The sequence below is a fragment of the Canis lupus genome, chromosome 25 (assembly GCF_048164855.1).
Source record: "Canis lupus baileyi chromosome 25, mCanLup2.hap1, whole genome shotgun sequence".
Lineage (NCBI taxonomy): Eukaryota > Metazoa > Chordata > Mammalia > Carnivora > Canidae > Canis > Canis lupus.
In genome coordinates this window covers 1,693,779-1,717,954 of record NC_132862.1, presented here as the reverse complement: position 1 = coordinate 1,717,954, position 24,176 = coordinate 1,693,779, and the positions used below count along the sequence as shown (strand labels likewise).

General features: G+C 45.7%; 1 protein-coding gene and 1 long non-coding RNA gene across 11 annotated transcripts in view; one reads left to right on the top strand and one right to left on the bottom strand.

The window, feature by feature from the left end:
• The window catches only part of LOC140616996 (cyclic AMP-dependent transcription factor ATF-7), a 95,932-nt gene that overhangs the window by 1,419 nt on the left and 70,337 nt on the right, over positions 1 to 24,176 (bottom strand). For 8 of the 10 annotated variants that reach the window (XM_072797683.1, XM_072797684.1, XM_072797689.1 and 5 more), the window contains 9 exons: positions 23,851 to 23,969; positions 19,958 to 20,095; positions 16,935 to 17,092; positions 15,221 to 15,320; positions 14,579 to 14,692; positions 13,804 to 13,956; positions 10,913 to 11,110; positions 9,387 to 9,495; positions 741 to 5,974 (listed from right to left, as the gene is read on the bottom strand). In XM_072797683.1, coding sequence (XP_072653784.1) covers positions 5,757 to 5,974; positions 9,387 to 9,495; positions 10,913 to 11,110; positions 13,804 to 13,956; positions 14,579 to 14,692; positions 15,221 to 15,320; positions 16,935 to 17,092; positions 19,958 to 20,095; positions 23,851 to 23,969 — 1,307 coding nt within the window. In that variant the 3' untranslated portion in view covers positions 741 to 5,756. Of the gene's footprint in view, positions 1 to 740; positions 5,975 to 9,386; positions 9,496 to 10,912; positions 11,111 to 13,803; positions 13,957 to 14,578; positions 14,693 to 15,220; positions 15,321 to 16,934; positions 17,093 to 19,957; positions 20,096 to 23,850; positions 23,970 to 24,176 lie in introns of those variants that run through there. The other 2 variants (XM_072797690.1, XM_072797692.1) reach the window with 2 other exon arrangements.
• Positions 8,621 to 13,855, top strand: LOC140616997 (uncharacterized). Its single transcript, XR_012017291.1, has 3 exons — positions 8,621 to 9,697; positions 10,550 to 10,712; positions 10,876 to 13,855. It is a non-coding gene; the product is annotated as an uncharacterized lncRNA (long non-coding RNA).

Below are 24,176 nucleotides of genomic sequence, written 5' to 3'. Positions count from 1 at the left end.
AGTCCGGCCTGGCGGCGGCAGCAGCTCCCACCATCCCTGCAGCCCCCTGGGCCCCGGGCACAGCGCAGGGCAGACCGCCGCTGCGGCCCCACTCCCCTTGTGCCAGTTAGGGACGCCAGCCAGCCACAGAGCCCCCCGCCCCCCGTCCTGCCCAGGCTCCTCAGCCCGCTGCCTGTCCCCGCCGTGCCGGTGATCCAGGGACACTGTGAGGAGCTAGCAGTGGTCGCCACCCCTCGCCGTGGCTCCTGGCCACCACCTGTTTCCTCGTCACTCCCACCTGCTCCTGAGCAGGCTCTTCCCGCACCCCCCGAGCCCACAATCAGAGCAGGCTTCACTTTCTGCACCCCCAGTCCCGCCCGAAACTTCCTGACAGTTGGGCTTGTTTTTTTTATCGGGAGGAAGTTGGGGTCATAACGCTGAGAGGCCGCTTGCCTGGGACCCGTACCATCCCTCATCCACATGGGGCGCCTGGGGCTGGGGGGGCTCCCAGGACGCCGAGGGCCTGCCCCCGGGGCGCAAAGATCTGAGGCCTGGTCTCTGTGCCCTCTTGGGTGTTATGTGACCTACACAAGCCACCTACCTTCTGAGGCTGTGCCTTCCCTGCATTAAAAGGAGGGACAATCCTGCTCCCGTTCCTAGGAGATGGGAGAGCGGGAAGGGCGCACGCGAGAGCCCGGGGAGCTCCGAAAGGGTGGCCAACGGGACGTGCAGCGGAGGGTACCGAGGCACGAGACGGGACAGTGGTTCTCCTGATAGTTTAATGTTATATTTGCAGCATAAATAAGGCACAATATATGTCAGGGCGGGGGAGCGGGAGAAGGCCTGGCTGGGGGGGACTGCGGGGGTAAGGGGGTTAAGGGGAGGGGAGCCGGAGCGTCGGGGGAGGACCGTGAGAGCCTGCTCTCAGGGATCGTGCAAGGAAAGGGACGAGACGCTCTGGGAGCAAAACAGCCTGTAGCACCACAGCCTCCCGCACGGGGACCGGGCCCAGAGCCGGGCTCCTGTGCGACGGAGACGTGTCGCTACCTGTCCAGGATACATGGATGAAGAGAGCGAATCAGAGGTGCGCGCTGCTTGCTTCCAACACATACTATGTCCGGAGGCGACAGCCTCCGCTGTTGGGGCTGGAGGCTCATCTCCCTGCCGGAGAGGGGGTGCGGGGGAGGGGGTGCACGCACGGGACAGCAGGGGCTCCAGCCAGTCCTTCCTGCAACAGAGTGTGGAGTGACCCGTCTACAAGGGGACAGGGGACAATTCCCGTCCAGACCAAGGCAGAACAGGTTTCAGGAAGAAGTAGAAGGAAGACAAACAGATTCTGAGATGAATGACGCGGTTGTTGTTCTAATGGGGGTGGAGGGAGGGACCGGGGAAAGGGAACGATGTGTTCGCGCTAAGGCAGAGGATGGTACTGAAATATCCCGACGCCAGCAAGGATGTCCCGGCTTGCCCCTAAGGCCGCGGGCCCCATGCCCGAGTGTGCCTTAGGATCCCGCGGGGTGCTTGTTAGAGCCCAGCCCGAGTTTCCGATTCAACAGGTCTGTGCTGGGGCCCAAATGTGTGCATTTGTAAGAAGCTCCCAGATGCTGGTGCTGCTGTGCTGCTGGTCCTGGACCACATCCTGAGGCCCACCACCCTGAGGGAAAGTCAGCAGAACCAGTGCTCACAGCCATTTCTTACGGTGAGAACGTCACCCACCGGTAGCTGCGGCTGGCGAGCAGCTCTGGGCTACCGGCCCCCCGCCCCGTTGCAAGAAGAAAATGAACCCCAGCAGCCACCACACAAGCCTGCATCTACAAGAGACGTAGCTGCCCTTCCCTGCCCTACTCTCCCCAGCCTGTTCTCAATCTGGGTAGCACTTTACCCCAAAGAGAGACGAATGAACCGGTAACAGAGGCTGGGAATGGTGGCCAGCAGCCTATGCCCATTCCTGCTGGGTCACCACTCTGGGGTGGGTGGGTGGCTGGGGGGACTTCTGTCTGTGTGTACATGCGTGTGTGCAAACACAAACAGAGGAATATCAGTTCTATAGTAGGAGGGGGATGATTAGGGTTGTGAGAGGCTGAAGTAGGATGGGGATCCTCTAATCTGCCTTAGGACCCTCACCTGTCCGGTTCCTCCCTCCGCCCCTGTCAAACAAAAGTCTAAAGAAAGCAGAAAGAGCATATCAACAAAGGCATATGTGATATAACTAGGAGGACTGGCTTCTAAACGGACTGGTTATGAAATTAAAGAAAAAAAAAGAATACATTTCCTTCCTGTGTATACAATGTACAATATTAATGAAAAATAATGATTTGGGGATGGGAAGGAAGTCACGAAAGAAAGAGGGCGCTTCTGGGGGAAAGGCTGTCTCAGGGTTAGCACCTTTAAAGGAGCCTCTCAGTGTGGAGCAGGGGAGCCTTGGAAACCCGAGGAGGACTATTTTGGTGTTGGCTTGGTGGTTCAGGGTGTAGACAGGGCATGGTTATGGCTAAGGACCCTGTCGACCAGGATGGGTGGTGCTGGAGGGCAGTGAATCAGGACAGGCGCCAAGAACACAGGACGGGCCCAGGGAAGGCGGCCGTGGCATGGGCTTCAGTTAGGCCATCTCCTTGTCACCACTGCCGAGCGTGTATGGTCTAGTGCTTAGAGCCAAGGACCGGAGTGGAGGCTGAGGGAAGCCAGATTTGGGGTGTCCAGCCAGCAGGGGAAGGGTTAGCAAGGAGGGCCTACTTCTAGTTTTCTCTAGCAGCGAGGGAAGCGTCCTCAGACTTTCCAACTCCGAGCGAGCTTTCTTTCCAAGGAAGGAAGCCTGCAGGGCCAAAGACCCGGCCCGGTGCCTTTGTCAGGGCCTTGGTTACGTCCCAGCTGGGTCTCTGGAGCGAGGTGGGAGGCCTGCGTCTTGCGTTCCCGCAGCAGAGTCCCAAGGCTTCCATAATCCCAGCTCCTCTCAGAATCTTCCCTTAGGCCCCTAGGAGGGGCAGGGCCATTAAGAAGGGCTAGGTGACCGCCCTCAATGTTTGGTTCTGGTCCCCATGAGCCCGGAAGCAAAGGGCAGGGGAGAGTGGCCCCAAGGCCAGCAGCAGTAACAAGGTAAGACGTCCCCCAACTCGCAGGACACGCAACTGCTGTGCCTTCTCAGTGCGGCGCGCAACCACCTAAAGAGCTCTCTGGGGGTGCTGTCCCGCCCCCTCCTACTGCTGTGTTAGGTTCTGGGAACACCCCCCACTGAGGGCCCCAGTGAGAACTTCCTGATGAAAACGGAATAGGGACTCAAGAGAATGAGACATGGGGACTAAGAAACTAAACAGGAACCTCTAACTAGGTTAGCCACCCTACACGGGGACAGACAGGTGGGGCTCACTTCTTCCGGGGCCCCGCGGAGAGGCAGGGCGTGTGTGCAGTGACAGATGGGTTCTTAACTTGAAAAACACCTGACTACAGGGGGAAGAAAAATAGTCAAGGGTCTCACGAAGGCTCCTTGGGAGCCATAAACTCAGTCAAGCTTTAGGGCAAGGCTGCTGGTGGGAAATCAAGAAGATAAAAAATGAAACACAACTAAAGCAGAAGAGAGTCCCAGGGCGCCGCCTTCCAAAGGAAAAGTCCTGAGTACGAGTTACGGCTGGGCGCTGTTAAAGGCAAACGGAGTCCCTGGAGGTGGGAACTGGCATCCTGACCATCTGCTGTGCCATTTGCTAGACTGAGTCACCTCAGGGGCTGTTGCTGTTGGGTCCCGGGTGGTAGAGGATGAGAGAACCATGTTTTCTCTCCCCTCCCGTCACCAGGTGCGTCTTGTTCAGCACGGGCGTGGAGAAGCAGGACGGGAAGTGGGAAAACAAACGCAATAGAACGTGTCCTCTGACTGGCTCACCGGCGCGTCCACTCTGAGAAGATGGGGCTCCTGGAGCTTAGCACACCTCCTCATTCCCCCAGGACAGCCAACTTTGGAAGACAAGCTAAGAAAGGAAGCTGGCAGTTATCCTGTGTGTGTGTTTGAGATGGACGTAGGAGAGAGGGAGAGGACATGCCTGGCCTGGGCAGATGGCAGAAGGTGGCTCGGGGACAATTGCAAGGGAGTCACACTGACAGGCTATTAAAGCTGACCTACCTATCCACAGGCCTCTGGCTTTGGACGGCTTCCCACGGCCCTGGGAGAAACTGCGTAGTTCAGAGCCAAAGGAAGGTAAGAAGTCCTAATGGGGGAGAAAGAGGGACAAGAGGGATGACTTCCTCCCCCTGTAACCTAACTCCTCAAAGTAAGAATGGCTGAGGGCAGCAGTCCCCAATTTCCCAGGCAGGCCAGACCTTCACCAAGCAAGGCTCTTCTCCTGAGATCGGTACTTCACCTCCTCTTTCTTGTCTCTTCCCATCCTACCTCACCCTCAAGCAAACCAACTCGGGACCCCTGGCTCTGATGCCTCCGAGTCCTGGGGCTGGCACTCTGGGGACGCATGGCACCTAGGGGCAGGGGGCAGAGCACCCCAGCAGCCAGCCTAGAAGCCTGGTGAACGAGAGGAAGGAGGTCTGGGGACAGGGACACTTGTGAATCAAAGACCCTAGCCCAGAGGAGAAGACAGCTGTGTGAGTCTGGGAGATGGGCGAAGGGCAAGGGAGTGCAAGAATGCCGCACACAGCAGCTCCGGAGGGCTACATCTGAAGAGAGACAGAGACGGTGACCCCCGCGACCCCGACAGGGGAACAAAGAGGGAGCGACAGAAGCGGACAGATTACCACAAGGTGTATGTATGCTTTGGCCAATAAACTCCTGTAAGACATAAAGAATCAATCCAGTAACCTGACAGAAAGAGCTTCAGACTCTACTGGTCCTGCCTGCCCTACTGACCCTGTGGGAGGGGGGCTGGGGCGGCGGGGGGGGGGGGGGGGGGACCCGCCAGCCACACCTGGGCGCTTTCCCTTCGCATCACGAGCAGCTAGTAAGGCCACAAGATGATCTCGCCAAGGCTCAGCGGCAGGTGGAAAAGGCCCCACCAGTAGACTGAGAAAACTCAAGACACAAAGTGAAGTACCCAAAGCTCTGGAAATTGCTGAAAAAGGACCAGAATTCTTGGGGTTTTGCTTCTTTCTTTCTGTTTTTTGTTGTTGTTATTTTTTTGTTTTTGTTTTTGGTGGCAGCTAGGGAGAAGGACTAAAGTTTATGGAAGAGCTGGAAAATACTGCTAATTCATACAACAAAGGTATCTTTACATTCATCATAGGTGAATGTTTGAACTAGACTTCAGGAAGGGGGTAAAGGGATAAAATAAGCAGCTAATGGGAGACAAAGCCCTAAGCCCCTTAGGTGGCTGGGGCAGGCAAGTGGATGACCTGCCATCAACACTAGCCTCCCTTTACCTAGCAGGCAGTGGCGTGCTGCTAAGGAACAGGAAGGTAACAGCCACGGCTTAGCGGGAAGACAGGGAACTGAGAAACCGAAACCTAGAAGTGCAAGGGTTAGTGTTCAAAGAGACAGGTACACATGCATGGGCAGGGGTGATTGTTCGGACCATCTGGAAAGGCCTTTGGCTGTGGGTACATCAGAAACTGCCCCCTTTAGGGGATGATCTATGTGGCTCTGGGGCTGGGAGGCTCTTAGTACGGGTGTCAATGTACTTGACCATGTGGCTGAAAAGCCCCACATCTGTCCATTCCTCACAACACACAATTTCCCCCCCCCCCATATTGCCATGTCCAAGGCAGATGGGAGGCGATAAGATGGCGTCTTTCTTGGCTCTCGGGCGGGCGAGCTCTGGCTGGGGACCTTTCCACCAGGGGAGGCATCATCTGCCCGCAGACTGGGACTGTGGGGTCATGATCACATGCGACTGTATCGGCATGCTCAGTTCTGTCCTTTGGCTGGCCATCTGAGTGAGGACCGAGGTGGCCACAGCTTCAGCTGCAGAGCGAACACTGAGGCCATTGCTAGGGGCTGTTGCTGAGCTGTGCTGAATCACAGGGGCTGGAGAACCCGTCGGCTCTGAGCTTTCCTTGGGGCTTTCTGCCAGGAAGGAAGGCAAAGAGCAGAGAGCAAATGGTTACAAAATAGACTGGGGAAACAAGCAGACCACACTGAGCCATAATTCTAAAGGAGCCCAAAGGAAAAGGAAGCCCATCATTTTTTGGGGGAAAACTTCCTAGAACCTTAGCTTCTAAGCCATGAAGGGGCTAAGAAATGGAAGTTGTGAGAAGGGACGCCAAGAACCAGGCCCAAATTAATTTATCTGAGTAAAGTAACCCACTTAGCACGTTAATTACACCGTCTGGCTTCTACATCTTTGAACAGTTCATTACCCCTACTGGCACATTCTCCTTTTTTTCATGTCTTGAAAGGTGATTTAAAAGAGATCTTTTTTTTTTTTTTTTTTTTCTTAAAGCTATCTTCTCTGATTAATTCCCACAAGAATTGAATCATTCCATCATTTTTTATGTTCCTTTAGTATGCACTTGCACCACAGGTAAACCTGATAAATACCAAGCTACCCTCAAATGAGGGTATGAATGACCAGTTCTTGGCCCAGGTTCAGTTAATACAACAGAGAGGCCTGCTAGATCCTCCTGTCATTTAGCTAAGCATTAATGACTGCAAACATTTCTTATGGGCTACGCCACTCCGGCTAAAGTGATGATAACATTTTACTGATAAACACAAATATCTGAGCTGCATACAAAGGTGACTCTATGTTGCTCTGTAGTCAGGTTTTATGAAACATCGCATAGCCTCTACAGCTGCTTCAGCGGAGGTGTGTGGACTAAATAAGAGCCAGTGACCAATGGTTGCATTTTGATTCACTCCTGATGAATGTCTGAGTGTTCCTTCAGGATTCAGAAATCATCTCCTCTGTGAAGCCTTCTTTATTATGCTCATGAAATTAACTGTCTCACTGTTGTGCTTTCAGAGCACACATTCACTTATTCATCATTCTACTGAGCATCTTCCATGTGCCAGCACTGCGGTATAAGATGAATAAACCGGGAGCCCTGTCCTCAGGAAGCCCCCACTCCAGGGGCTCTTTGACTGGCTATCTGTGCTTACCTTATTCACAGACTGACAGGTTTATCTCCTCGTAAGTGTAGTCTCTCAGAGGTACAATGTGTCATTGACCTGCATCAAATACCCGCCACAGCCTCTACACCACACAGCAGGAACCAAATACATCTTTGCTATAACAAATAAGTAGTGTAATGGATTGACTGCCCCTCAAAAGTTCTTGAAAGGACTGAGCAGAAAACTTACTGTATATAGACTTCATGCTGATGAATACTCAGTCCTTGCCTTCCTTACCCCATCAAAAGGAGCTGAAATGTCGATCACTAAACTTCTGGAAACACTTTCTTATCCTGGTTTCCAGAATGCTACACTCACTACTCAGCTAATTTTCCTCCTGCCTTCTTGGTGGCTCTCTGGCTCCTTTGTGGGTTTCTTCTCCTTTCTCTGACCTCAAAATGCTGGAGTACCCCAGAGCTTGGTCCTCGACTGCCTCTTTCTTTCTGTCTGTGTTCTTTCAATAATGAAACCATTTCATCTGGTTTTGCGGCTTTAAAAACTAATGACAGGCTGCTGACTCCCAAAGTTGTATCTTCAGCCTTTCCTCTCAACGGTGGGACTATATAACCAGCCTCCACGTGACACCTCACCTGTAAGCCTAGCAGGTTTCCTAGGTTCAGCTTGTCCAAATCTGAGCTGCAGATACACCTCCTAATCCATTTGCTTCTATACTTTCCTCTACTTCAACTAATAGCAACTCCGCTCTTGCAGTTGTTCAGGCCAAAAACTTTGGTGTGACTTTTGATTCTTTTCTTATATACCACCCCATCTGGCCCGTCATCAAGCCCTGTCACTCTACTTCCACTGAATTCGACGCCTTCTCACCACATTCACTACTACCACCCTGGTCCGAGGCTCCACCACTTCTTGCTCACATGACTGCAACAGCCTCCTAAATGGACTGCTTGCTTCTGCTGGTGCACTCCTGCACTCTCTAACAGAGTGATTCTGTTCAAATATAATCAGACCAGTCATGTCAGTCTTCTTCTAAAAACCTTCTAATGGTCCCTCACATAGAGTAAAAGCCGAGGTCCTCACCATGACTGATGGTGCCCTATATAAAAATGTTCCCATTAGCTTCCTTACTTTATCTCCAATTATTCTCCATCCCTGGTTCTATTTAATCCAGTCACACTAGCTAGCCTCCTTGATGTTCCTAGAATGTGCCAGGCGCAATCCCACTTTGGGTCTTTGCATTTCCTATTCTTCCCGTTGGCAGTACTTTTCTCCCATATAAATGTATAGCCAGCTCCTTCACTTCTTTAAGGTCTTTATTCAAAAGCCACCTCATCTAAAATTTCAACCCTGCTGCCAACATTTCATATTCTCCTTATTTTATTTTTCCTCCAAGCATTTACTCTTATCTAACATACCATATATTGTACCTATTTATTTTGCTTATTATCTGTCTCACCTACTAAAATATAAGCCCCTCAAGGGCAGGGATTTTAATCTAATCTATTTGGTTTTCTATTATATCCTCAGCATATAAAACAGTGTCTGGCACGGAAGAGGCTCAATCAGTATCTGCTTATGAATGCATGTATCCTGAAGTACATATTAAAATTAAAATTTAAATAGAAGATGTTTAAAATGAGTGATGTGGTTACTCTTTTTCTATGGGAACACATCTTCGAAATAATAAGGACAGTTAGTGGAAAAATAATTCAATATATCAACGTTTGATAGCCAAAATTTCTAGGAATTTATTAAATTTGTAAAGGAAAATTATTCATTAGCTTTCACTGCCCATAAGCAAATTATTCACAGTCATTTTAATTTCAGGATTGTGCTTGTCCTGAGCACGACTCTACGACCATCTTTTTCTAGCACTATTTTATGTGTGCACATAGGTTACAAACTAAAACCACCACTGGCTCATCATAAGAAAGATAAATATTTCACAAAGGTTAACAAATGCCAACGTATCATCTATTGTTTATATTCTCTTGAGGCCAAGATAGTGTCTTTGGAATAAGAAAGATCTAGATGTGAATCTTGGCTCTGCCACTCCACCAACTGTGTAACTTCAGGTACATGACTATTCTGAGTGGTTTTTTTGTGTATAAATGGAGGCAATATCTATTTCATGAAAGAACTCGGCAGATGGTATAGTGCTTAACACAAAGTAGGCACCCGATAAATATTGCTACCCTGTATCTCCAACTATGATAGATAATTAGGATAACTCTATATGGTTTTGAAAGCAAAATTATTTTGTAGGACTGGCTGTTCCCGAAAGGTTGCTCACTCATCAGTCTGGACTCCCCACACCATTCAGAATGGGATTATAAAATTATCAACAGTTGAGACACTCATACATGCAATTTATTGACTAAGCTTGCTTAGGTTGTGAGCCACTCACCTAAATAGCCTTGGGTCTTTTTCTGTAGTGCAGTAACTGGGCAGTCTTTATGAGCTAACAGTAGCTGTTTCAACTGAGCCACCTCATTGCGTAGCAACGTGACTTCGTTCTGAAGAGAGAGGGGAAAAGAAGAGCATCAAGAAAATGCATCCTCCACCCATGAGCCCCCAGTAGCTGTTCCCACAGTGAGGACAGAATGCTGCCTGGATTTTCTCCCCTGAATCTGGGAGACGCCTGATCCCACAAGGCTTCAGACAGCTCAGGGCCAGTATAGTCATGAATTCAGTGACAGGAGCTGCTTACACTGAAAAGTAGGGATTTTTTTTTTTTTTTAAGATTTTATTTATTCATGAGACAGAGAGAGAGACAGAGAAGGAGAGGCAGAGATACAGGCAGAGGGAGAAGCAGGGTCCATGCAGGGAGCCGGATGTGGGACTTGATCCCAGGGCCCCAGGATCAGGCCCTGGGCTGAAGGCGGTGCTAAACCGCTGAGCCACTCGGGCTGCCCAAATGTAGGGATTTATAATAGAAACATTACTCCTATTTAGGATAAAATAATCATACCAAAATTAATAATGCATATGTCCTTTGACTAAGAAAGCTTACTTCCAGAAATCTATTTAATAAAACTACCTACTCAAGTGCATACAATGTTAACTACGGCATTGCTGTTCTGGCAAAAAATTAAAAACATTGTAAAAATCTGTACCTTATAATACAACCACACTATACAATGTACTACCATACAGCTATTTTTTAAAAAATGAAGTAAATCCTTTATACACATGGTCAGATTTCCAGGAAATATGATCAACCTATTTATGTTAAAACAAACACACAGTCCCTCCCTGACTAGTCCATAAAAATTATAAGTGAAAAAAATTTTGCAAATACATATACGTCTGGTAGGTATACACCAAACGTATCCATAGGAAAGAGTAAGATTGGAAAAGACATACTGAAGAGGAACTTTGTTTTTGTTCTATACATTTGTGTGTGCATGTAACTATACACATGTTATATACAGAAATATATTCATATATACCTTTGCAATGAAATATTTTAATAAGTAATCAAAAGAAGGGAAAATAACATTCAAAAAATATCTGGATTATAAGTTTTCTATTTGTGCTCATGGGGTTTTTTCTTTTTTTTTTATTAAGCTGCATTATCTGGGGCAAATACATTTCCCTTTAGGTGTTCCATGACCCCAGTCAGATTCTACTGATGACCTAAAAGAGTACCCTGGAGCGATGAATCTAATTCCTTCCATCCAAATGGGTCTGTGGATGATTCAGACTCTAGCAGCAGGTTTGGGAGTAGATGGTGAGTGTCTTTTCCAACCCCTGGGGAAAAGACATCAATTTCGACTGTTATGAGTTTCTTTCTGCATTCCTCCTGGTACATCTTCTGGATCTGTCCTAAAGAATTACCCATCTTCTATTATTATATTGTTTCACTTTTTTTCTGATTCATTCTCTCTTTCCAGGTTCATCAATCCCAATAATCACCCAGGACCCACTCACACTCAGCTGAATGTTCTGAGAAGTGAGTTCCTCTGCCTTCTTCTCTAGGGAGGACACCCAGAGCTTCCGCTTTTGACGGCAGCGGGAGGCTGCAGCCCGGTTACGCTCCAGAAAACGCTGCCGCCGTTCATCAGGATCTTCATCCACTGTGCGTCGCCTTCTCCCTCCAGTGCTAGGAGTGGGCTGGGCTGGTGAGACCTGGGGTTCAGGAAGAAAAAGGGGTTACCTTAAGGGAACTTTCCAAATTAAACCTGATGTCAGTTAGGTTAGTAAGCTCTGTTAAAGATCTGGTAAAGATGTACCAGTCTCTGCAACCAGAGCAAGTCTCATCACTATGCCCCTGAGTTTCTTTTCTGTCTACCTCCCATCTCCTTCCAGTCTTCTCAGCCCCATACTAAGACAAGCTGCAACTCAGGTAGGAACTGATTATTTCTGAGACAGGTAGGGCAAGATGAAATGAGCATCACTTTTTGTTTCTTAACAAAAGGGAATCTTGTCAGTGGAGAAATCATAATGAGGGCTGGGTGTCAGGGGAACTTTTAAGGAGACTAGAATAAAAATATTTGAGATTCACTGATCTGGAAAACAATATACACAAACAACTGAATGCTACAAGTTTCAGAAAATGAGAAAAGATTTTACTACCACTGAAATACTGGCTATCACAGAGAGATATGGATTAGTACATCCTTATTTTTTTTTTTTAATTTTTATTTATTTATGATAGTCACACAGAGAGAGAGAGAGAGGCAGAGACACAGGCAGAGGAAGAAGCAGGCTCCATGCACCGGGAGCCCGACGTGGGATTCGATCCCAGGTCTCCAGGATCGCGCCCTGGGCCAAAGGCAGGCGCCAAACCGCTGCGCCACCCAGGGATCCCTACATCCTTATTTATATCAGCAATCACCCTCTCCACCTTGTTTGTTCTGTTGGTTTTTATTTATTTGTTTGTTTGTTTATTTTTAATATTCTGTTGGTTTTTAAACAAAAAACCATTTTTAATCCCTTTATAATTGATGATATAAAACTGCCTTTAGTCTTTAAACTTGAGGCTGATGTTCTCTGTCACTAAAGTACTTCTGGATCATCCTCCCTTTCTATTAGCTGGTATGTGTTCAGAGAAGACAGACCAACTTTATAATAGCAGCCAAACTTAAAATGCAGAAAGGTCAGTCATCTGTATAAAAGAAACTATATAATGTAAAACAATGCCAAAAATAAATTCTTCCTGGATCTGTTGCTATCAGAGAATATCTGTATTAGTAGTTTCCAAGTGCCAAAGCTCACATCAGTTGCATGAGAATAAGCATAAGCTTATAAAAAACAATCTTATACTCTACTTTAGGCCCTACTAATTTATGTTCTCCATTAATACAGATAATCAGGGCAGCCCGGGTGGCTCAGTGGTTTAGCGTTGCCTTCAGCCCGGGGCCTGATCCTAGAGACCCGGGATTGAGTTTCACATCGGGCTCCCTGCCTGGAGCCTGCTTTTCCCTCTGCCTCTGTCTTTGCCTCTCTCTCTGTGTGTCTGTCTCTCATGAATGAATAAATAAAATCTTAAAAAAAATACAGATAATCAAGAGATAATTTTATTTATTTACATTAATATTCTCTCTCCCAAAAGAAAAAAATGAAGAAGAAATTTAAAACTCAATTTAATGAGCTGGAGGCCCTGGGTCATTGCTTCTTACTGTACCACGGGAAGTTCATACTAATTCTTCTGAGATTTTCAATTTCCTCTTTGTCCTGAGCTCAATGGAGCACATGTAAAGACCAGTGCTTTACGGGAATGGGGAAGGAAAACAGTAGGTTCCTATTCTCTCACAGTAACTCAGTAGCTTATGCAGGGAATAGAGGCGAAAGAGCACCAAGAGAAAGAAGGGAAGAATGAGAAAGGAATCAGCAGTGACTAAAAAGGAAGTCATGTCATTTTCTTAAGAGGGACAGCAGTACAACACAGACAAGGTGGCTACTGCTTCACCATCTCCAGGGACTGGCACCGGAAGGGGTTATAGGAGGGAGGGCAAGCTTAGCTTGCAACAAGAAAACTCAAATGAAGGCCTTTTTTGTTGGCCAAGCTTTAAGGCAGCATATGGCCACTAAATGTTAGGACATGTGGTGGTAACTGACGAAGCAGGTGGTGACATCAGAAAAAGGGGCTGGACAAAGATTTAATTCTAGAAACCCATCTCAGGTTGTTGTCACCTGTCCAGCGCAGATACTATAAAAACTAAGGCCTATTTAGTTTTCAAAAGCTTATGAAAACTGAGGCTTCCCTGAGAGAAGAACAGGACATATAAATGGGACTGCTCTCGCTTTATTAAGACTTTCATTTCTTTGTGCTAAAAAGGGAATAAATTGGTAAGGAAAGAGATTTTATTATGTCTGCTTACTGAGCCATCTTAGTACTGTGACATCACCTTTTACTAACATATTGTCATTATTCAATGTTTGCCACAAAACCTAATTGGGTAAGTTTTTTTGGTTTTTGGTTTTTGCCTTTTTTTGGTTTATTTTTTGTAAGACTTACTACATGGGAAAGAGACTAGAGGAGCCTCCTTTGGTACATGAGTGGCTTGAGTGAGGGTCTGTCACATTTCAGAGGGTCCTGCAAATATGTCATTCATATGTAGAAAAAAACAAAATACAAAAATTGAGACCTCCTCTGTGCTAGCACTACATGACCCACCCAGCTTGTCTGACGTAAATATCACAGAAGAGTGGATAAAGACTGGTGCCTTTTGCTACTGTCAAACTGTTCACGAGAACCAGAGCACAAGATGCCCAGAAGACTAAACCTGCTCTTCTGTAATTTTTCTGCTCCTTGAAAACCAAAAATGACATGAGTAATGGTAACACAGTGGGCTCCCTGGTCCAAGGGCCCAACTCACCTGTGGCTGGGCAGGGGATGGGGCATCAGGGTGCTGGATGAGGATCTGGCTCTGCTCAGGACGGGCCGTCACCATGGTGCTGGCGGTACCTACCACCATTCCACATCCACCATTGATTGAAGATACCTGGTGGGTTAGGGTGGCTTTTAGTCTCTGTGGGGAAAAATAATAAAAAATAGCTTGTCAAGGGTGAGGTTCTATCAAAGGTGAGAAGAGTGGGCTTCGATTTTAATACTGACCTTACAAATCACTAAAATTTCCATGCCAATTTGCCCTTAACAGAGGAGTTAAAAGAAAATGACAGCGAGAATGTGCACCTGGATCCCTAAAATGCCTACTCTGTTCCTTGGCTTTCATCCTGGGCACAGTTGGAGAGTGGGGGTTGTTGAAGTAATAGAGTCCAGATGAAAGCTCTCTCCTGGAACCCAGCCAGGTGCTGGTTACGCAGCTATTCACCTCTTGGCCAGCTCTCCTGCCCACTCATCCACCCTCCATCTGTCACCCTGGAACTGAAACAGCAAGCATTCCACTCCAAACAATCTGTGCTGCCTCTTTTCACTGCCATGGTCTATGTACCAGGCTCTAAAGGTGGAAGAGAGGAGATAGGAGTCATGAATCAGGGTCTTTTCTTCTCCAGACCCCACAACAGGGTATCTTTAGCTTTGCAAGCCCCAGAAGGTTTCTTTGCTTGGCTCACTTGAAAAACCTAGATTGGTAACACTTCTTTCGAAAGGGCCAACATTGCCCATATTGCCCCAAGCTGGGATGTACTCACCATCTTGGCTTCTGATGGCATAGGGTGGCCAGAGGGAGAAATGGAACCACTGCTGTTAACTGGTGGGCCAGGGATACCAGGAATGTTGGGCACCATAGACACAGGTCTGGCCAGCTGGATCAAGACAAGGAAGAAAAACCAGAAGGGAACATAATACTAGTGGTGAAGCAACAGCTTCCCAAAACGAGTGCTTTGGGGTTGGCATGTCAGGGCCTGTTCTACGCAACATGTCCATAGGGTGTAGAGGGACAGCCTGGGAAATACCTTTCCCCGTGGAGCGCTGCAGGGTAGGGAATCTAATCCTTCAGTGCTGTGACAATTTCTAGGGGAACTGCTGGAGCTGTATCTTAAGGAAAGTGGTGGGCAATGTGGGAGGTGCTAAGTGCCAAGTGAATCAACCAATCAGCAGGCTGGCAAGATCAATTCCTAGACCAGGAGCCAATTGTCCAGATGAGTCTTTGTCTAGTGTTCCACAGTGCTGGATTGGCAGAGGTTAGTGAAGAGTTTAGGCAGGCTGCCATGCTCAACTAATACAGACCAGAGCCCACGTTTCCCTGGGGCTCATGTGTGTTTATGAGCATTCAGGTGGAAGGGAGGGATTAGTGTGTCGGTAGGGTTGGCTGCCCCAACTACAGAGCTCACCGATATAACAGAAGGCATTTGTACTGGAGGCCCTGGCAGCACAGGCATGGTCTGTCCATTAGCAAGATGCATGACAAGAGGGAGGGAGCCAGTGGGAGACCTGAGGAGACATGAAGTGAAATGCTCATCACACAGACCCTTTTGTCCACGGATCTTCATCCTATAATCACAGCAGATTGCCCAGGCTTCTCTAGTTAGGGAAGCTACAGGACAGCACTGTAAAACCTTGACGCCCTGATGAAGGTGGAAAAACTAGGGAATGCTACCTACCTTGCCTTATAAATGCAGAGAAATGGTAAGATCCTTACACCTTGCAAAGTAAGCAAACACCACTGAATTCAAATGGGTGGGAAGCTAATCCTATTAAGATTTCAGAACAATTAGGGCAGCCGGGCGGCTCAGCGATAGCTAGCGCCTTCAGCCCAGGGCGTGATCCTGGGGTCCTGGGATCCCGGGATCCAGTCCCAAGTCAGGGTCCCGGCATAGAGCCTGCTTCTTCCTCTGCCTGTGTCTCTGCCTCTCTTTCTCTGTGTCTCTCACTAATAAATAAATAAAATCTTTAAAAAAAAAAAACAGATTTCAGAACATTTTTTTCTTTTTAAAGATTTTATTTATTCATGAGACACACACACACACACACACACACACAGAGAGAGAGAGAGAGAGAGGCAGAGACACAGGCAAAAGGAGAAGCAGGCTCCATGCCGGGAGCCCGACCCAGGGATCCCCTAGAGCCACCCAGGGATTCCCTAGATTTCAGAACAATTAAACAAACATTCCTACCACTGGCATGTATAAATTCTGTCTTGCCTTAGGCAGGACTTGGGCCAAAGTCATCATTTTGCAAAGCTGAATTATATCATATGATAGCCAAATAGGAGTAAATTTCTCTTGTTCCTTTGCACATATTACTCTACCTTGTCCCCAAAGGATGTCACTTTGTATTTCTCCTAGTAGGTCCAGAGAACAATTAGTTTTAAGAAGCTGAATCCTGACAACCACCTCTTAACCCATGGGTACCTGGGGATAGGAACTCAAATCATCTCATTAGGAAATCTGTATGGATCATGACAGGATTGAAGACAAACAGACAAACAAAATAGACAAAGTTAGGGGTAGCAAAGATGAAGAACCCCAGCTGGGACCAAGGGGAACACCAGACTCAAAAAAGATGACTTAATCTGTTTCAGCCTGTCATTCAGTAATGCCCCCCAAACCTTGTACAGACTGAGGCCAAGAACTAAATATACTTCCCTGTGTGGCCTCCACCGTTATAATGAACTTCCTTAAGGTTTTTTTTTAAGATTTTATTTATTCATGAGAGACAGAGAGAGAGGCAGAGACACAGGCAGAGGGAGAAGCAGGATTCCTGGGGAGCCTGATGTGGGACTCGATCCCTGGACTCCGAGATCATGAGCCAAAGGCAGATGCTTAACCACTGAGCCACCTAAGCGTCCCACTTCCTAAAGTTTTAAGGATTCTTCTTTTAGATCAAGGAAGTATTAAATCTCCAAATTAAGGAAGTATTATCTCTGAACAAATACTTGCCTGTCTACTAATAAGGTTTATAAAGGAGATTTCTGCTTATGGGGGGAAATTTTATTTTGAAAGACAATCTCACTGACTTGTAACCTTTGAGTATTCAGAAACAGTCCCTGTCTTTTACCAAGTTTAAAAAGGCTCAGGCTTCACTGTTTCTCCCTGCTTTACTTACCCCAGTTGCCTGTTAGATGGTGGAGCCTGTGTGATGACGGAAGTTGGGGACGGAAGGGTTGGGTGAAGTGGGTCATAGCCCAAGTGGAGAGGCAGGGAGCCAGGGCGCACGATGGTAGGTGTGGGGGTAGAGATCACGACAGGCTTTGGGGTCATCTCCTGAAGAAAAGAGACCAAAAGATCACAAAACGCTATAAACGGCATTGTATAAATGGCATTGTATAAAGGTAAAATATAGTACAAATTTACTGGACAGTGACTCATGTAAATCACACCCTGACTCTATCATGATCATGGACCCATACTTCACTCACCCATTCTACAGGAATGACGAGTTAAGGCTTTTTGGCTATCTCCCTTTCAGGGATGACTGCTATGTGAAAGAAATGAGAGTTGGAAAATATCTTGAAATATTTATATAAGCACTGTAGTGCCATATAAGTTCCATATAAGTTCCAAGGACTGCCATAATTTTTCACAGGCTCTACATTCTCAATCCAAATTTGATGCCTGAGTGTCCTCTGATCTCTCTCTCTCTTTTTTTTTAAAGATTTTATTTATTTATTCATCATAGACATAGAGAGAGAAAGAGGCAGAGACACAGGCAGAGGGTGAAGCAGGCTCCATGCCAGGAGCCCGACGCAGGACTCGATCCTGGGACTCCAGGATCGTGCCCTGGGCCAAAGGCAGGTGCCAAACAGCTGAGCCACCCAGGGATCCCCTTGTCCTCTGATCTCTAATGAGAAAAGGCAGGGTGTAAGACTGGTGATAAAGCAACCCAATATGTCCTACAGACACTTTTTTTAAGTAGCCTCCATGCCCAATGTGGGGCTTGAATTCATGACCCCAAGATCGAGAGTGACATGGTGCCTAAAAAGGAAGTCATGACTGAGTACTCTACTGACTGAGCCAGCCAGGCACCCTCAGACAGATCCCTTTTATTTTATTTTATTTTTTTAATTTTTATTTATTTATGATAGTCACACAGAGAGAGAGAGAGGCAGAGACACAGGCAGAGGGAGAAAACAGGCTCCATGCACCAGGAGCCCGACGTGGGATTCAATCCCGGGTCTCCAGGATCGCGCCCTGGGCCAAAGGCAGGTGCCAAACCGCTGTGCCACCCAGGGATCCCAGACAGATCCCTTTTAAAGAGACTATGAAGTTTGAATAATGGTCATGTTGTAATAAAACAAACTGCTTCCCACTGTTAACTTGTTTAGGATCTTAGTTGCTATCAGCCACCCTGGTCCTCACGTACCTCTAGACAACCTTTAGGACCTGGTCCTGATGAAAGTGGGAGAGAGGAGGGACAGCTGTAATGTTTATGGAGGAGGTGGTTTGGGGAAATTATCAAACTAAATTTAGAAGGAAGTAAAATGAGGTAGAGATGCTCTATCCACAGTGGACACTAAAAATAATAACCCCAGGTAGAGCAGTAGAGACTGGAAAGAGGCATGAGGGGGCTTCTGAGGTTCTGAGAATATCTGGGTGCTGGTTACACAGGTTGTAAACTGTGAAAATTCAGTGAGCTATATACTCACAATTCACGCACTTTTATGTATGTATGCTATATTTCAGTACATTTATAAAAAAACACTACTTCATAAAAAGTTTCCTTTAAAAAAAATAATACTCAGAATCCTAGTGGATTTTCTCTTTGAGTCACTAGAAGACTTCCTTCTAAGGAGATTTTTTTTCCAAAATTATTTGATGTCCAATTTATGAATTACACAATTTTTTCCCCCACTTAATAACTGAAGTATAGGGGCACCTGTGTGGTGCAGTCAGTTGGGTGGCTGACTCTTGGTTTTGGCTCAGGTCATGATCTCAGGCTTGTGAGATCAAGCTCCACAGGCCCCAGGTGAGCCTGCTTGGGATTCTCTCTCTCCCTCTGCCCCTCCCCACTCCTGTCTCTCAAAACAAACAAACAAACAAACAAAAACCCAAAACCAAAAAACCCCAAATAACTGAAGTACAACATACATAGAGTACATTATTCTAAAGGATACAACTAAATGACTTTATATATGTAAAGTCAAGACAGAGCCCATTTCCAGCACCCTAGAATGTTTTCCTATGTCCCTTCCCATTCCATACCTTCCCTTTTGAGTTCTATCATCATGAAATAGTTTTGCCTCTTCTTGAACCTGATGTAAACAGGTCCTGTGTATACTTTCATGTCTGAATTTTGTTATTGTTGTTCAATATAATGTTTGTGGGGTTCACCCACATTGCTGTATCATTAGTTCATTCTTTTTTAATGCCATGTGGTATTCCATTTTATTTTATTTACTTTTAGAGAGAGGGGGGTAGGAGGGGGCAAAGAGAGAGAGAGACTTCATCAGGCTCTATGACCAGTGCGACATGGGGTTTGATCTCATGACCCTGAGATCACAATCTGAGCCGAAACCAAGAGTCAGATGCTTAACTGACTGAGCCACCTAGGCACCCCTAGTATTCCATTTTAGAAATATACCACTATTTATTTATTTATTTATTTATTTATTTATTTATTTATTCATTCATTCATTCATTCATTCTCTTGTTGATGAACAGTTTTTGACGAATACAGCTATTATGAGCATTTTAATATGCTTTGATACAGTGGACACATGCACTAATTTCACTTCCATGTAGACTCAGAAGTAGAACTGCTGGGTCAGAGAATAGATATAATTTATACAAATCTTCTAAATAATGAACATTATTTAAATATAATCAATCCTGTATCACACATTATGCAACTATTGAATCAAAACTTAATCTACCTACCAATTAACATTTGGGATAATTTTTTTTCTTTAGAATTTTATTTATTTGAGAGAGAAAGCACGTGCAAGCAAGCAGAAGGAGCTGAGGGAGAGAGAATCTGAAGCAGACTCCCCACTGAAAACAGAGCCCAATGTGGGAATTGATCCCAAGACCCTGAGATCATGACCTGAGTTGGACACCTAAAGTTGGACACTTAATCAGTGGAGCCATCTAGGCGCTTCTGGGATAATTAATTCTTAGTAGATAATTTACCTTTTCCTTGAGTGGCGGGGAGCAGGGACTAGAGGCAGGGCTATCAGGTGGGGATGAGTCTACCTCCACTGGCTCTTCTTCTTTGATTTTGATGTCTGGTGTAGAAGGCAAAGACATGTCAAGGGGCCCAGCAGCAGCCTGTTAAAAGAGAGAAATAAGCATAGTTCAACCCCACGAGTCCCTACAGGCTGAATCAAAATCTTTCCAGTTAAAATACGAGGAAATAGAAATATGCTTTCTCTCCCCCCCGCCCACCTTTTTTTAAAGTAAGCTCCACACCCAACGTACGGCTTGAACTCACAATCCTGAGATCAAGAGTTGCATATTCTACTGACTGAGCCAGCCAAGTGCACTGAGGAAAAATACTTCAAAGTTCAGTCCTCAAAGAACTGAACTGCAAGTCGAACTAGGGAACCTAGGTTTCATGTACAACTCTGGCCAGATCATTTTAACTTCTTTGAACTTGTTTTTATTTTCTAAAAAAGAATCTCAAAATCTTTTAGATTTTTCTAAAAAATTTTTTAAAGGTTTTATTTATTTGAGAAAGTGGGCAAGAACATGAGCAGGGGGAGGGGCAGAAGGAGAGAGAGAGAGACACAGACTCCCTCGTGAGCAGGGAGCCCGATGTGGGGCTTGATGCCAGAACCCAGGGATCATGACTTGAGCCGAACGTGGCTGCTTAACAGACTGAGCTACCCAGGCACCCCAGAACTTCTGTTTTTCTAACTGTAAAATGGAAATAATGCGTGCTTCACCACAGTGATACTTATAAAGATCCTAAAAGGAAAAAAAAGAAAAAACACACACAACGCTTATAATGTTTATAAAGACGCTGAAAGACAGAAAAAAAAAAAAGTCATTTAAATCCATGCAAATATTATACCATTTTTCAGGAAAGTAAAATGATTCCTGAATCCAGTGCTTGCCTATTTCCAACCAGCTCTGCTGGCCACTGGAGGGCTGTGAGCACTTTTTCTGACAACCAGAAGGACTATTACCCAAGTATCAAAAGCAAACAAAGATAAATTAGCTATTGAAGTACTATAAATAAGATAGGAAAGATCTATTCTGGGGAACTTCCCATGCTTGATGGTGATTTCATCCCAAAATCTGGTGTTAGAGGCTAGAAGTTAGGAAGCTAGAGTTTTGGGATAATAAAGAAAAGAAAGGCTGGTGATTTGATCAGTTAAAGAAATTAGAACTTGGTCCTCGAAGCAGGACTGGGGAACACCAGAAAGGAGAAAGAATACTTTCCTGGCAGTGGTGAATCACTTCACAGAACTGTGGAGCCATAAATGGCTTTGCAGGGAACCATAAACCATCTGAGATGACGGCCCTGACACCACACCACGACAGGAGGGCTGGCACTGCAGTTTAGTTTCATGACAAGGTAGATCCTTTGTTCTATTTTTTCCATATCTTAGGCTTCTTGGTGAAAGAGGAGCTTGTTTCTAACTCTCCCCTGGCTACCTTAATCCCTAGGAAATCTTGGTAGTTGAACAAACTGAAGAAAATTTGGCATCTACTACATTAGAGAAGGTGGTAATGGTTCTTTCTCTCCAATCTGATGGGGGTGAGCAATGGCAAAGATGCTTTCATTTCTGCCCTCATTTTTCCTACATCATGGAGATGTTGGGCCCAATTCAGCTAATTCTGAGATCCCTGAGGTCAGAGGGTAGTAGGAAGGAGAGGCCTCTAAGTAAACAGAACCACAGGTTTAAAACCCCTTAGGGGCATCTCCTAGAAAAGCTGTGGTTCAGTGAAATTTTAGACTCAGTCAACATTCCTGGACACAATCTTCTACTGAATCTGTTCTTCTCATCAAGGGGAGGGAAAGACCACCCTCGTACAGGCAGAAAGGAATACCGAGATGCCCAATGAGTAAAGGCCTGACCAACTACAAATGGCCTCCCAGAAGTGTCAACTGAGTTAAAATGTCAGTAGAAAAGACTTCAAGCTTTTAAAGGGAGGTTAATTTTCTTGAATTTGCCTATGAGTTTGATTATTTTTTATTTTTATTTTTTAAAGATTTTATTTATTTATTCATGAGAGACACAGAGAAAGAGAGAGAGAGAGAGAGAGAGAGAGAGAGAGGCAGAGACACAGGCAGAGGGAAAAGCAGGCTCCATGCAGGGAGCCTGATGTGGGACTCGATCCTGGGTCTCCAGGATCACGCCATGGGCTGAAGGTGGCGCTAAACCACTGAGCCAGCCATCTAGGCTGCCCTGAGTTTGATTTTAAAGCACTTGTGTTCTGGTGGAAACAATTTGACTGATTTCTTGGTCTACCGGAAAGGAGAAATAATGGTGGGGTGGGGTGGGGTGGCAGCGGGCGGGTAGGGAAGCTATAAAATAAAATTATACCATATAGGTTGAAGTCGCTGAGAGATGAGAGACTGGAGTCTCTAAAGAAAATAGTGATGAGGGATCCCTGGGTGGCTCAGAGGCTGAGCGCCTGCCTTCAGCCCAGGGCCTGATTCTGGAGTCCCAGGATCGATTCCCACATCAGGCTCCCTGCATGGAGCCTGCTTCTCGCTCTGCCTGTGTCTCTGCCTCTCTCTCTCTCTCTCTGTGTCTCTCATGAATAAATAAATAAAATCTTTAAAAAAGAAAATAGTGATGAGAAGACTATACCTAGGCCAGCCATTTGAAAGTAGAATTACAAATAGAAGCCATTGGATTTCCCTGCTTTCTTTCAGTTGGAGGGAGATAGCAGGAATCGAAGTTCAGAGGAAGCTATGAAACTTGGAAAAACCTCCAGTGATAAGGACACTTTATCTTGCATTCTTACAATTACAATTTAAGCTGGACCAAAAAACTCATGCACAACTCTCTTATTTATCTGCTCTCTTCTTCTTAAAAGGAAAGAGCTCAGAATATGAAGGGATTCTAACATTTTAATCCTCTACAATAACTATACTAAGTGGCCTAAATATAGTTGAACACCTTGTGATAGCTTCCACCTGCTGGTCCTATTTCTCCCTCTGTGCCAGAGAGTAGGTTTAACCCCTCTTTTACATGAAAACTCTTCACATGTTTGAAGACTACAATTTTGTTCACCTTAAAACTTCTCTTCCTCAGTTTCTTTATGTGTTCCCAAAGTGATGTAATTTCTAGTTCTTTTACCAACCTGGTTGATCTCCTTTGGAATGCATGAAGAATACCTTTCTTTAAGTTTAATGTCGTGAATATTATTAGAAAGCTACCTGAAGGTAAGAGCTATATAATTGAAACAAAGAAGTGTCAAAATTCAAGAAGAGTTTGTTGACTGGCTGACTCACTGAAAACAGCCTAGGTGAAAAGTCTGATTAGCTCAGAAGAGAGTGAGAGATTTGACCCAAAAACATGTTATCTCACAGAATCTGAGTAATTCATAATCTTTTAACATCCTTAAGATACTCAGAAGAGAAATAAATTTTTAAAAAAGAGATTACTGCAGACACCTGGGTGGATCAGTGGTTGAGTGTATGCCTTTGGCTGGGGACATGATCAGAGTCCCAGGATCGAGTTCCACATCGGGCTTCCTGCATGGAGCCTGCTTCTCCCTCTGCCTGTGTCTCTGCCTCTCTCTCTCTGTGTCTCTCATGAATAAATAAATAAAATCTTAAAAAATAAAATAAAATAAAAAATTAAAAAAAATAAAAAGGAGATTACTGAACTAATGCTCCACTGAAAGGGCAAGAAGCCTAATTTTTGGTAAAGACAGACTTGTGCTGATCTATCACCTGGACCTGAAGATGTGGAACACTGACTTGGATTAGTGGGAACTGTCTGGTTCTAAAGAATAGTCCATAATTTTGTGATCTAACTGATTAAACAAATTATCCCAGGGCACAATGAAAATAGCCTCCATCTGAACACTGCCAGTTTGTCAGCAAAAATCCCGCCTCTTGCCTTTTTTTCCTCCTCATCTGCAGCTTTCTTGAATTCATGTTCAAAGGAGCTAGCTAATTCATTGAAGAGCCCCACCTCCTCACAATTCTTCAGGAATCTAGTCGGAGTAGGAGTTTGATCTGCAGACATGGAGAAAAAAAAAAAAAGGAAACTTTATTTTAGTTTTGACCTGAAATTAAAACTTGACAATATATAGAAAACACATTTTTATCTTTCTATTTGGAAAGAGTCTCTGTGTTAGGGCAAATTTGCTTTTATGGAGCTCGAGTAGGTGAAAGCCAGCGTAGGCCACCAGAGGGTGTCTGTGCTGTGCTGCCTCAAGGCCA